The 11,928-nt window shown below is 33.0% G+C and overlaps 1 protein-coding gene across 1 annotated transcript; it reads right to left on the bottom strand.

Moving 5' to 3' along the window:
* Window positions 1–203: 203 nt before the first annotated feature.
* On the bottom strand, window positions 204–8,469 carry LOC145058333 (Long-chain fatty alcohol dehydrogenase family protein). Its single transcript, XM_079006252.1, is given in 4 exon segments — window positions 204–374; window positions 377–2,126; window positions 7,520–7,789; window positions 7,875–8,469. Coding segments are annotated over 4 exon segments (2,277 nt in total). The 5' UTR covers window positions 8,082–8,469; the 3' UTR covers window positions 204–324.
* Between the last annotated feature and the right edge of the window lie 3,459 nt (window positions 8,470–11,928).

Here is an 11,928-nt window from a genome sequence, read left to right as displayed (position 1 = left end):
GTTAAAAGCTATAAAAATCATTTAGTTTTAAGACTCATCGTAGCATGTTTCTCAACTGATGTGCTTAATTTTAAACTGAATGAGAAGACTCGTTCTAAAATAAATGTAAAAGTTGCTTTTAAGTTGTTTAGAAGAAATTCGTCATTTTCTTCTAGGTAAACTTCCAACCGCAATTAACCGTTTAACACATTATATAACAATACTTTGAGAATATTGTCGTAATAGATTTATTGACCGACAAACTCTTATTATACATCTTATATCCAAATCACATTACTTATAGCATTTAGTCACAAACCAAACTGTTAAATTATTAACTTTATTTTAACATAACATAGGGTATCCCGTATCCTTCATTCTTCTAAGTGACTCAGAGCAGACTGAGCGGTGCAATAAGCAATAGCCTGGACTGTGACCATTGGATTCACACCCAATGCTGTTGGGAAAACGCTCGTATCAGCAACATATAGCCCTTCCACCTCCCATGTCTCTCCCATTGGATTCACAGCAGACCCTTTTGCTTCAACACCCATTCGACAACTCCCCATTTGATGTGCCGAACATAGAGGTGTTGATAGATCACTCAACACCCTTGAGCTTTCCTCTCTCACAAACCTTTCGAACTCATGATAACTCGCATTCTTGACATGCATTGTTCTCCCTTTGTTGTGTTGGGTTCCTATCTCTTCCGCTCCAGCAGCTGCAAGTATCCTTAGTGATTTCTCTAGTCCTCTCTTCAGGTTCTCTTCGTCTGTGATTTCCATCTGGTAAGTAATCGAAGTCTTCGATCCTATTTCCCCGGAACCCTTGTCTCTTGCCAATGCAAATATATGGGCTGTTCTTGAGAACTTAGATATCCGTGTCTTGAAGTCCCAACCTGAAACCCAAGGCATTAGTGCCGAGAACATACCAGGATGCAGTGATGGTGTTTGTATGATAGCACCGTATCCTGACCCCTTGAAGTCTGCAACCACGGTGGACATGACACTCATTATTCCTCCTTCGTAGCTTTTTTTTTCGACTTCCGGCCACCTCTCTGAAGGGAAGTGACCCCATGCCATTGCCACAGGATGAATATGTAAGTTCTTGCCGATGTTGGGATTCTTCAACCCGCTTCTCTTAAGGAGTTGTGGGGTACACATAGCCCCACATGCGACAATGGTTACTTTTGACTCGACCAAACAAATTTCTCTAGATCCGTCTTGGTTTAGGAACTCGAAGATGACCCCTTTGGCTGTTCTCCTATACCTTCCTTTCTTTTGATCATGCACAACTTTTAGAGCCTCACATCCGGGTAGAATTGCACCATTACCGGATTCCACCAAGTCCACGAGCCATGTCTCAGAGGTACCTTTCTTTCTTCCATCTTTGCAGCCAAAGCAGCACCACCCACAGTAGTGATTGGGTGGTGAGTTTCTAGGGATATTATTTATTGGATAACCTAATTCTTCGCATCCTTTCCTTAAAACCATGTTATTGAATCCTTCGTCTTCCACTTTAGATTGAACACTCATCCTCTCGCACACAACACTCATGGCTTCTTCATATAGTCTACTTTGAAACAACTCTAACTCATAACATTCCGACCATTCTTTCAGTACATGTTGTGGGGTTTTGATCGATGCCGACCAGTTAATCGATGAGCCTCCACCTACTGTGGAGCCAGCAAGTATCACAGCTTCCATGTTGCTTGTAGCTAACAATCCTTTTCCAAGGTACATCTCTTCCATGGATGGACCTTCAAGAAGAGAAAGATTACTTCTTGCATTATAGTTCCCTTTCTCCAATACAAGAACTTTGTAGCCGGCTTTAGACAAAATGCCGGCAACTACACCACCGCCGGAGCCTGAGCCAACTACTACTGCATCACATTTGATGATCATTGATGGAAGTTTGGGATTCTTGTAGAATCTGGCTGGGTGACGGGGAACTGAGATGCCTAGTCTCGATCTCTGCAGGGCTTCTGCAACGACTCGTATGGGTTTATTCAGGTAGATAACGCCTTTGTAAAGCGGGCCAAAAATGTTTTCTGTGTTGAGATTATGATGGATGGGTTGAATCAAATAAGGATCAGGTCCACAATAATTCAAGGCTTTCCAAGAAGGGTTTTCATTCTTTTCATTTACCTGCAAATAGTATACAAAATTCAAAGATAGTGTTAAAGACTTAAAATAGATCGGACTAAGTTTATTTTGTGTGGCTTATGTATGAATTTATTTTGGCGTTTATATAAGTCATTCTAAATTTATTTTGATACCATTTGACCTCGTTTCTAGCAAAAAAAAAAAAAAAAAAAAAACTATTCATTCTGAGTTGTCAAAATAGAAAAATGTATTTTATTTTTTCTAATAAACAAAACTTAATTATGTCATATGTCTTAACTTAATTATGTCATATGTCTTTATTTTACCATTTACATTGCTAAGTGTCATACTTCTAAATAATTCTCATAATTTTCAAAAATTATATAAAAATTCGGAAATATTAATTGTAATTAATTAATTAATTTTAATGCTAAAATTATATAAAAAAAAACCAGAATTATTATTTGGAAATTACAATCAAATTCCACTTATTTTGGTAACAATATCAAATCCGGTTAAAATTTTGAAACACAAATTTTATTCTATTTTGATAATGATATTTTGGTTTACAACGTAATAAATTTATTTCTACCTTTCCTTATAAACAAAACTCAATTATGCCATATGTCCTTATTTTACCATGCTACATTGCATGTGTCATACATCTAAATAATTCTTATAATTTCCAAAAAATATATAAAAATCCGGAAATATTAATTGTATTGCCAAAATTATATCAAAAAAATCTGGAATTATTATTTGAAAACTACAATCAAATTCCATTTATTTTGGTAACAATATCAAATCTGGTTCAATTTTTGAAACCCAAACTATATCTTATTTTGATAATGATATTTTGGTTTACAACTTAATAAATTATATAAAAGTAATTCAAAATGCTGAAGCATACAAATTGAAAATCTTTTGTTCTTTTTTTTAGGCTTAGGAACAAATTAATGCATAATAACTTTTATTTCAATTAGGCGATAGGAATAGATGACAAAATAATAGTATAATATTATTTATTTTAATTATAAAACCACGGAGTTGATACAACAAGTGTCCGGGAGACTACGAACCGTGCAGAGCAGACGAAAGAGTTATGCTGACCGACATCGTTCTAATCTTGAGTTTCAAGTTGGAGATTTCGTGGTGCTAAATGTGTCACCATGGAAAAGTGTCATCTAATTCCGGAAACGGGGCAAGTTGGGCCCCAGATACATTAGTCGTTTCAACGTTATTGTCCGGGTGGGCAAGGTTGCTTATCGGTTAGATCTTCATATGGAGCTTAGTCAGATCCACATCACTTTTCAAGTTTCTCAGATGCGGAAGTGTTTAGTTGATGATTCCTCAATGATACATTTGGATGACATTCAAGCTGATGAGCGTCTGAATTATATAGGATAACTGATTGTCATTTTCGACAGGAAGATGAAGACCTTGCACAACTATGTAGTGGGTTTGTTTAAGGTGCAATGGTAGAACCGGAAGGGTTCCGAATAGACTTAAGAACCCCAGGAGGAGACGATCGTGTAGTATCCCGATCTATTTGCAATAACGGATTTCTAGGACAAATCAAGTGGGGGAGAGTTGTAACACTCGATTTTTAGGTATAAATTTTGGTGCTTAAATCTTGTGGAAGTTGGTGGCCATGACGTGTTAGGGAAGATCACCACAACGTGACAACCACTTTTGGTTCACAAATATTTTAAGAAGCCACAATGTGGCGACGTTCTAGGCTTTAACCCTATTTTTTCGGGCTTAAGGCCCTATTTAAAGGATGTGATGGCTAGGGTTTGTGCACCCTCAACCTCAATCACTCCTCTTTGTGCTTAGATCAAAACCATAGCCTCCTTTCAAGCTCTTGAGCTCATTTTGGGTGATTTAGTGACCGTTAAAGAAGAAGAAGAAGAAGAAGAAGAAGATTGATAGTGTAAGGACCCAACAAGCATATAATCTCTACCTTTTTGATCACTTTCTGGACCATTGTAAATGTTAAGAAAAAAAATGATACTTGTCAAGACTCTGAACAAATCGGATGCCATTTGTCAAGTTCTGATGACCTTTGATAGGAAGTAATGAAAATAACACATGAAACTAAAAGTGCAAAAGACACAATATTTACGTGGTTCGGTCAAGGTAACCTACGTCCATGGGCAGAAGGGGAGTATTCTTTATTCACAAAGTTCTCAAACAGAGATTACAAGTACAACCAATAAATATTCATCCTACTCACTGAGGATACAAAAGACTCTTCAAATGACTTAGCATGCATCCCTGTTTATACTGAAATGAGCAGACCTTAAACCCTAATGGGCCAAGCCCATTGGCCCATAAGCCCGTAAATGGTGCCAACCAATCACAGTCCACCATGTATAGCTTCTCGAACATTTATATATGACATACAACACATGAGCATCAACAATGCACATGATGGAGCACCATGAGCCATATTGGAGCATCATGATGAACATATGGCGCATCATGAACACTAGTGGACCTACATACATCATGGTGGCACAACATGGTGTATTCCTTGAGCATCACCAACTTCTAAGCATCCTTAAACAATCTTAAGTGTCATAGAGGACTTCATAGAATACGTGGCTCATCAGGGATAACATGCTTCATCAAGGAACCAAAATGCACATCTTGCATGATGATGACCCATCTTGTGCAAGGATGACACAAGATCCTTCAAGCTTGGCGCAACTTCCTTCTAAGTGGTGCAACTTCCTTCCAATGAGGCACAAGGTCCTCCAGGTTCGCGCAACTTCTTCTACTTTGGTTCAATATCTGCCAGAGTGGCGCAACATAATCCAAAATGGCGCAACACGTTCCAAAGTGGTGCTACATGTATGTCAATGGAGAAACATGCTTTCCTAATAGCGTAAAATGCTTTCTTGTTAGGCCAACACCAAATCAAATGGTGTAATGGTGCATCAAGTTGCTACATTCCACTCTTAAGTACTTCAAACCTCTTCTAGGTGCTCTAAACCCCCTTTTAGATTATCAGTTCTTTTGGCACTTGATCTATTCCTTTGTCAGATGATCCATTCACTTCTCAAATGATATGTTCCTTTGTTACATGCTTCATGAACCCCAAGTGCTCCATTGAGTTCCAAGTGATCCATTGAACTTAAATGCTCCATGAGAATGCTCTAAATGCTAAACTCACATTTAAAAATCTCCACCTTGACTTGAACATCCTCTGAACTCCACCTTAAACAAGAACTTCGTCTTCCTTTCTGCCATCAAGCGTCGAAGGGCTTACCACCTGCGAACATCAACCAAGTCTAAGCATAGCTTAAGCTTCTCTCTGGCAATGTCCTTTTCACCATGTCTTCTAGATTATCCTTGGCTCCATACTTTTGAATGCATAACCTATCATTATAACTTGATAGGTTTCTCTACCTTCAAAAGAAGACTCTAAACGAAACCACCCACTAATGATTTTCTTATCTCCATATGACTTGCATGGTCCGATTCTATCAATCCAATCAAGTTCGTATTGCATCCCTATGTGTCACAAAATATAATAGTCTCAATATATAGGCAGGTTCAATTGAGAAAATAAAACATGTTGAGAATTAAGGAAGCATTCTCAGCCAATCATTCATTTTCTGCCGCAAAACGCTCCGTTGTACCGGATGACGGAAGATGAGTAATATTCATATATGAATATAAATATAAATGTATTCATATATGAATACACCACCTCCCTTCCGCCACCAACCACCACCACCATCACCACCAACCACCACCGTCATCTCCGCCACCACCACAAACAACCACCATCAACAACCGCCACCTCCGTCACCATCCGCCGCCGTTATATTCATATATGAATAATCACTTCTTTTATACGTATTTATATATGAATACACGTATTCATATATGAATACATTTCTTCATACGTTTTCATAAATAAATATGATCTGTTCCATCGGCCTGGTACGCTGGAGCGCTTAAACGGCAAATTTGAAATGAGTGGCCCAGATTTATTTCTTCGTTATCAACATTTTTTTTTCAATTGAACCCTCCTCTCTCTCTCTCTCTCTCTCTCTCTATATATATATATATATATATATATATATATATATATATATATATATATATATATATATATATCCTTGTACACATTTAAAATTGTAACAATAAATAAAAAGGAAAAAATAAAATATATTTTTTCTTTAATAAATAATTTGAACAACCTACCACATCATTAGGAATATCAACAAATTCCAAAGTACAACTTTGTGGGGAGAGGGAGGAACGACCATTAAAAACACCATGCACCAGAAATGATATATTGTCTTTTCTAAGAAGAAAAAGATAGAAAGAAGGAAGTATATATATATATATATATATATATATATATATATATATATATATATATATATATATATATATATATATATATATATATATATATATATATATATATATATATAGGGTTATGTTATTTTGTTTTCAGTATTTATTGTGTGCATGTATGACTGATTCTGGACCAATCATTTTAGTTATTTTAAGAAAGTAATTAATGCATATTACATGTTGAAGATATAATATGTATTAATTACATCTTCAACATTTAATAAGCATTAATTATTTTCTTAAAATAACTAAAATGATTGGTCCAGAATCAGTCATACAGGCACACAATAGATAGTGAAAACATTTGAACCTATATATATATATATATATATATATATATATATATATATATATATATATATATATATATATATATATATATATATATATATATATATTGATTATTTTATTTGGTTCTTATTCCAATATAAGACAATATATATTTTTGTGATCTTTAATACGACTTGTGTGTCTAAAAGTATTTAAATGATGTAATTTTAGTAATTCTTTGTAACAGATAATTTAGTATACAAAATTTGTTATAATTCATAAGTTTTTATATATTTTATTATACTAAACAAAAAGTAAATTTAATATATAAACAGTTGATAATTATAATTATATATGACTTTCGGTCCCCGATGGCTCGTACAAGTAGCAACCGATCTTGGACGGATGCATGGAAAAATATGCCTTGTTTGGTAATTAACGATTAAACCGGCAACAGAAATATTTGCGTTTTTAATCCATGTTTGGTGATAAAAAAGGTTGTGCTTAGACCCTATATATAAGGTAAGTTCGTTTTACAACGACGGTTAGGTTGATATGTAACACCATAAGTTTAATTATATACCGTATTAGAAAGTGAGATATAAGTATTTTCTATTTCGTAACTAAAAAGGTTAGTTAATTAATGCATGTTGATACATTTTATATTCAAAATTTTATTAAAATACTTGAAAAGTCTAAAAATACGGCACCTTTTATTCTTTGACATACTAAGTTATCATATCACATCATAAGTAAATCTGAGATTAATTTGAAGAAAAGTGACTTGCCTGAGTGAAGAAAGCCAATGGAACGACGAATTTGAGGGCACGGGAAAACATTCTCAGGAGTAAAAAGTAACTGAGAGACCATGAATACAATATTTTTTCTCTTTTCTTGGTTGAAACCCTAGAGAATTTTTGTATGTAAGGAAAGTTATTTGACAAACTTTCCCTTCCGCAAAGAATCAACGTTCCGATTGCTGTTGATAAGAACCATAAGGTCAACCGAATCAAGATCTGCTTGGGGTGCTCTGTCTTCAATAGCATCATCATCGCAACCTACGATTGCCATAAAACAACGTTAGCAAAATTTACTAAACTAATTGAATTATCGTAATTCATAAAGAGATTATAAGAAGTTCACTTGATTTGGAGTTCCAGTCATGGAAGCTGAAGTCTGGTAAAGTTTGACAAGTGAACCATCAACATGATCTTTAGAAACTTTAATTGATGGTAATAATGTGTCACATAAGGCAACCAAAGACTCCATTTGTCGAGAAGAGAGTGGGCATGCATAGTTATAACTATGTTCCTTACATCTCTTCTCGTTTTTGAAATGAGATCCCGACATACTAGTTCTCAATATATTCTTTCTTTTCTAAATCACCAGCTTTTCCCCAACACTTCTCGTCGACACCCCCTATTATGTTGCATCGTGTAAAGTTGGCGTTGTAAGTAAAATTTCCTGAAGCTTGCTGTATATTAAATTACACACTCAACGACTCTAAAAGGCTAACATAAATAAAATAGACAAGGATGTAGAAAGAGAGATTTGAAGGAAGTGGGAGTTCTAGGAAGTTGAAAGAAGAGGTATTTAATATGAAAGGTAGAAGGGTAAGAGAGTCGCTTCATGGGTGGACCGATGGATAAGGGAGAGAGGGGCACCACTTTTCCAGAAGGCTCAAGTCCCGTCGTCTTTGATTGGAATACGTTGCAAGCCCCTTTCAAGCTTCTTGTAAATCCTCTGCAATATCAAAGCTAAATTTGAAAGTCCAGTTGCAACTCCATATAGACAAAAATGGCCCACATAATATCACACTATCTTATTTATTTATTTATTATTAGAAATATGGTTATAAAATTTAGTAAACTTTCATCATTATTAATCAATTATTTTAAATAAATAATTTTAAATAAATTATTAATTAAGAGATATATCAAAATTTTAAAGTTATTATAACATAAAATTTAAACATATAATTAGAAAAAGTAAATTTGAATTTTAAAATGATCTACCAAATATATATCAATGACATGTGTCATAATATTAATTAGAAGTTGTATTAAAGTGACATATGACAAAAAAAAAAATTAAAACTATTTCTTTTATTAGAATAGAGAGATGTTAAAAAAAAACTATTTTTTTATAATTATTTTTTTTAAGATCATTCTTATTATCTTTACAAACCTCATTTTAGAAGTGATCAAATACCAAAAAAAATAAGTATACAAATTCATCATTTTTTAACCTTTTTTCATATTGATACTTTTAAATAAAAATTTGTAACATGCGCATCAAATGCATATTATTTGGAAAAAAAAATTTACAGCTTATTTCTATCGAAAAAAATATTTAAAAATATGTAAATTCATCACTTTTTAATCTCTAACCACACTCAAATTAGATTTTTTTATGCATATAACGTAAAATATGCACCATATACACATAAGTAGAAAAACGTTTGTTTTGAATTTGTTTATCAAAAAATCATCTTCTATAGCAGTGTCTTAGTTTATTAATATGTTTTTCATCTCTACATTAATGTGCATATATGTAAATGTGTATATATGTATATTTTCATTTTGTGTTATGTACATAAAGTGCACATTTAACGTAATATTCAAAAGAGGCTAATAAATGATGAATTTGAATACTTTTAGTTATTTTTTTTCGATATAAGATAAACTTTAAAACAAATGTTGTAAAATCATGCACATTTGAGTTTGTGTATATATGCACATTTGTTTTAAAATTTTCTTGATATTTTTTTATAATGTCTTAATTGTCTAATATGTTAATATATAAAGTTATTTGTTGAATTTATTTTTCGAAAAAATGAGTTTTTTTTATTTTTTTAAATATGCATATGTTGCGTATTTTTTGTAGATTTTTTTTTCGAATATCAATTTGGAAAAAACTTAAAAAATGTTGAATTTACGTATTTTAGATATTTTTTTCTATAGAAAATAAATTTTAAAATGAAGGTTGAAAAAGTGATCATATTGATCCTAAAAAAATTAGTAATCCCTACTTAAACTTAACTCTCTCTCTCTCTCTCTCTCTATATATATATATATATATATATATATATATATATATATATATATATATATATATATATATATATATATATATCAAAGTTGTAAAAATCGCTTAACGTTAGCTAGTCGGTGGATTGGGGTTAAGAGATTAATCGACTAGGCGGAGATTAATCGGGGATCATTAATTGCTAGTTTGTTGAATTTTAAACAATTAAATATGACTAATATCATATAAAAGTTCATAAATACCACTAGTATCATAACAAAATAGGTTATTATCATTAATAAAAGACTAATCATACCATAAATAGTTTCTATTGAGATATAACTTCTTCAAAGTGTTAAAATTTCATCGAGTTCTACTGCTTCACTCATTGTATATGCAAGGATTAATCGCTAGGCGTCCTCTAATTGGTCGAGTAGCGCCTAGGGATTAATCGGAGATTAATCGGGACCTAGTCGGGATTTTTACAACACTAATATATATATATATATATATATATATATATATATATATATATATATATATTGGATAGTGAATATACATTACAACCCTACCTAAGCTTAGGTATTAAACCTCTAAATTATGCAGATTTATCTTATCAAATATAACCGATTCAATTTTCACTTGGTAAATATACAATTCTCCATTACATTTCTTTCATCTATCATCACTTAATCATCTATGCTCTCTTTCCTCCATTAGCATTTATTACTTCACGTTAGTGAACATTACTGTTTACACCATCACAAAAATCAAAGATAATTAACATTTTTTATTTCCTATGAAAATTATTTCTTCAATATTGAATCTGCAACGTCAAGTGTTAATCATGAATCCCCTAATTACAATCTTTAGGTAATAAAACGACGTAGTTTTGTGAGATTTAGTACCTAAGCTTAGGTGGGGCTATAATGATATTCACTTTTCCCTATATATATATATATATATATATATATATATATATATATATATATATATATATATATATATATTGAATATAACCTATAAGGTGTAAAAGTTTAGGTACTTAAACCTAATATACTACGTTGTTTTGGTATCATATATGCATTGTAGTCGTCCAAAGTTCTTAAAATTCAATTTTTATCTTGATTTATTTCCAAGATTTTTAGAAATTCCACCCACTATAAGAAAAAGATCATTTTACGACGCGCAAACCACAAAACTCGTTGATTTATGTTACGCAAAAGAGAGTGATATTAAAAAAGTGTCATCTCTTTAAAATATTTAAGATTTTAGTACACACATTATTACGCGCCCTTAAATTAGTGTCTCATGTAAAAAAAAACTTAAAAACACGGAGGGCACTTTATTTAAAATGTGCGTCCTCTATGAATGTCGCTTTATGTTTTTTACTCAAAATGCGTGTTCTTGAGGAAATCCTCTTAAAATTCTGAAATTTTTAAATACCCCGATTCAAGATCTCCCTTGGTTCTCTTCTTCTCCGTATCTCTTCAAACCCTAATCACGATACCATCTCTGCTATACACCTCGACAACTCATATAATTGTTCTATAATTATTTTCTTAAAAAATCTCGTTCATTCCTGAAGATCACAAATGGAGACCACCAACTAGGGCTTTTGTACGTGCTCCCAAAGACGAACGTCGCAGATCTAGCAATTGGGGTTCTGCGACTCCTCATGCTCACAACCGATGATATAGTGTTCCTCATCCTCTCCTCTTCCCATCAACCCTACTTTCCAGCAATATAATTGCTAAGAATCATTTAGGGTTTGTTAATTGGTAATAAACATTTTTTCCAGGTATGGAGACGATGGAACAAGGGAGGAGATCTCCTTGTCAATTGGACCTACCGATTCAACCACCTCTAATCGACGCCTCTATCTTCTAGCATTGCCACCTTCTCATATCTTTCCCCTCCACCAGGTATTTTCGTTTCTCTCCTCCACCAGATTAAGATTGACCAAGAGGTGAAGGGGCCAACCGAAAGAAACCCTAACTCCCTATTGCGTGGTTCAAAACACAGACAAATGGGCGATTTAGGGTCATCGAGGATGATGCTTCCATTTCTCACAGATTTGAGTAACCATTTGATTTCTATGGTTAATAATATATATGAGGTTTCAATATTTCTCCCTTTAATTTCTCCTTTTTCTTTATATCATGGATTA

Source organism: Lactuca serriola, chromosome 6, assembly GCF_051521515.1.
Source record: "Lactuca serriola cultivar US96UC23 chromosome 6, Lser_US96UC23_V15, whole genome shotgun sequence".
NCBI lineage: Eukaryota > Viridiplantae > Streptophyta > Magnoliopsida > Asterales > Asteraceae > Lactuca > Lactuca serriola.
The sequence above is the reverse complement of the archived record's forward strand: the minus strand, read 5'-3'. Positions and strand labels throughout refer to the sequence as shown.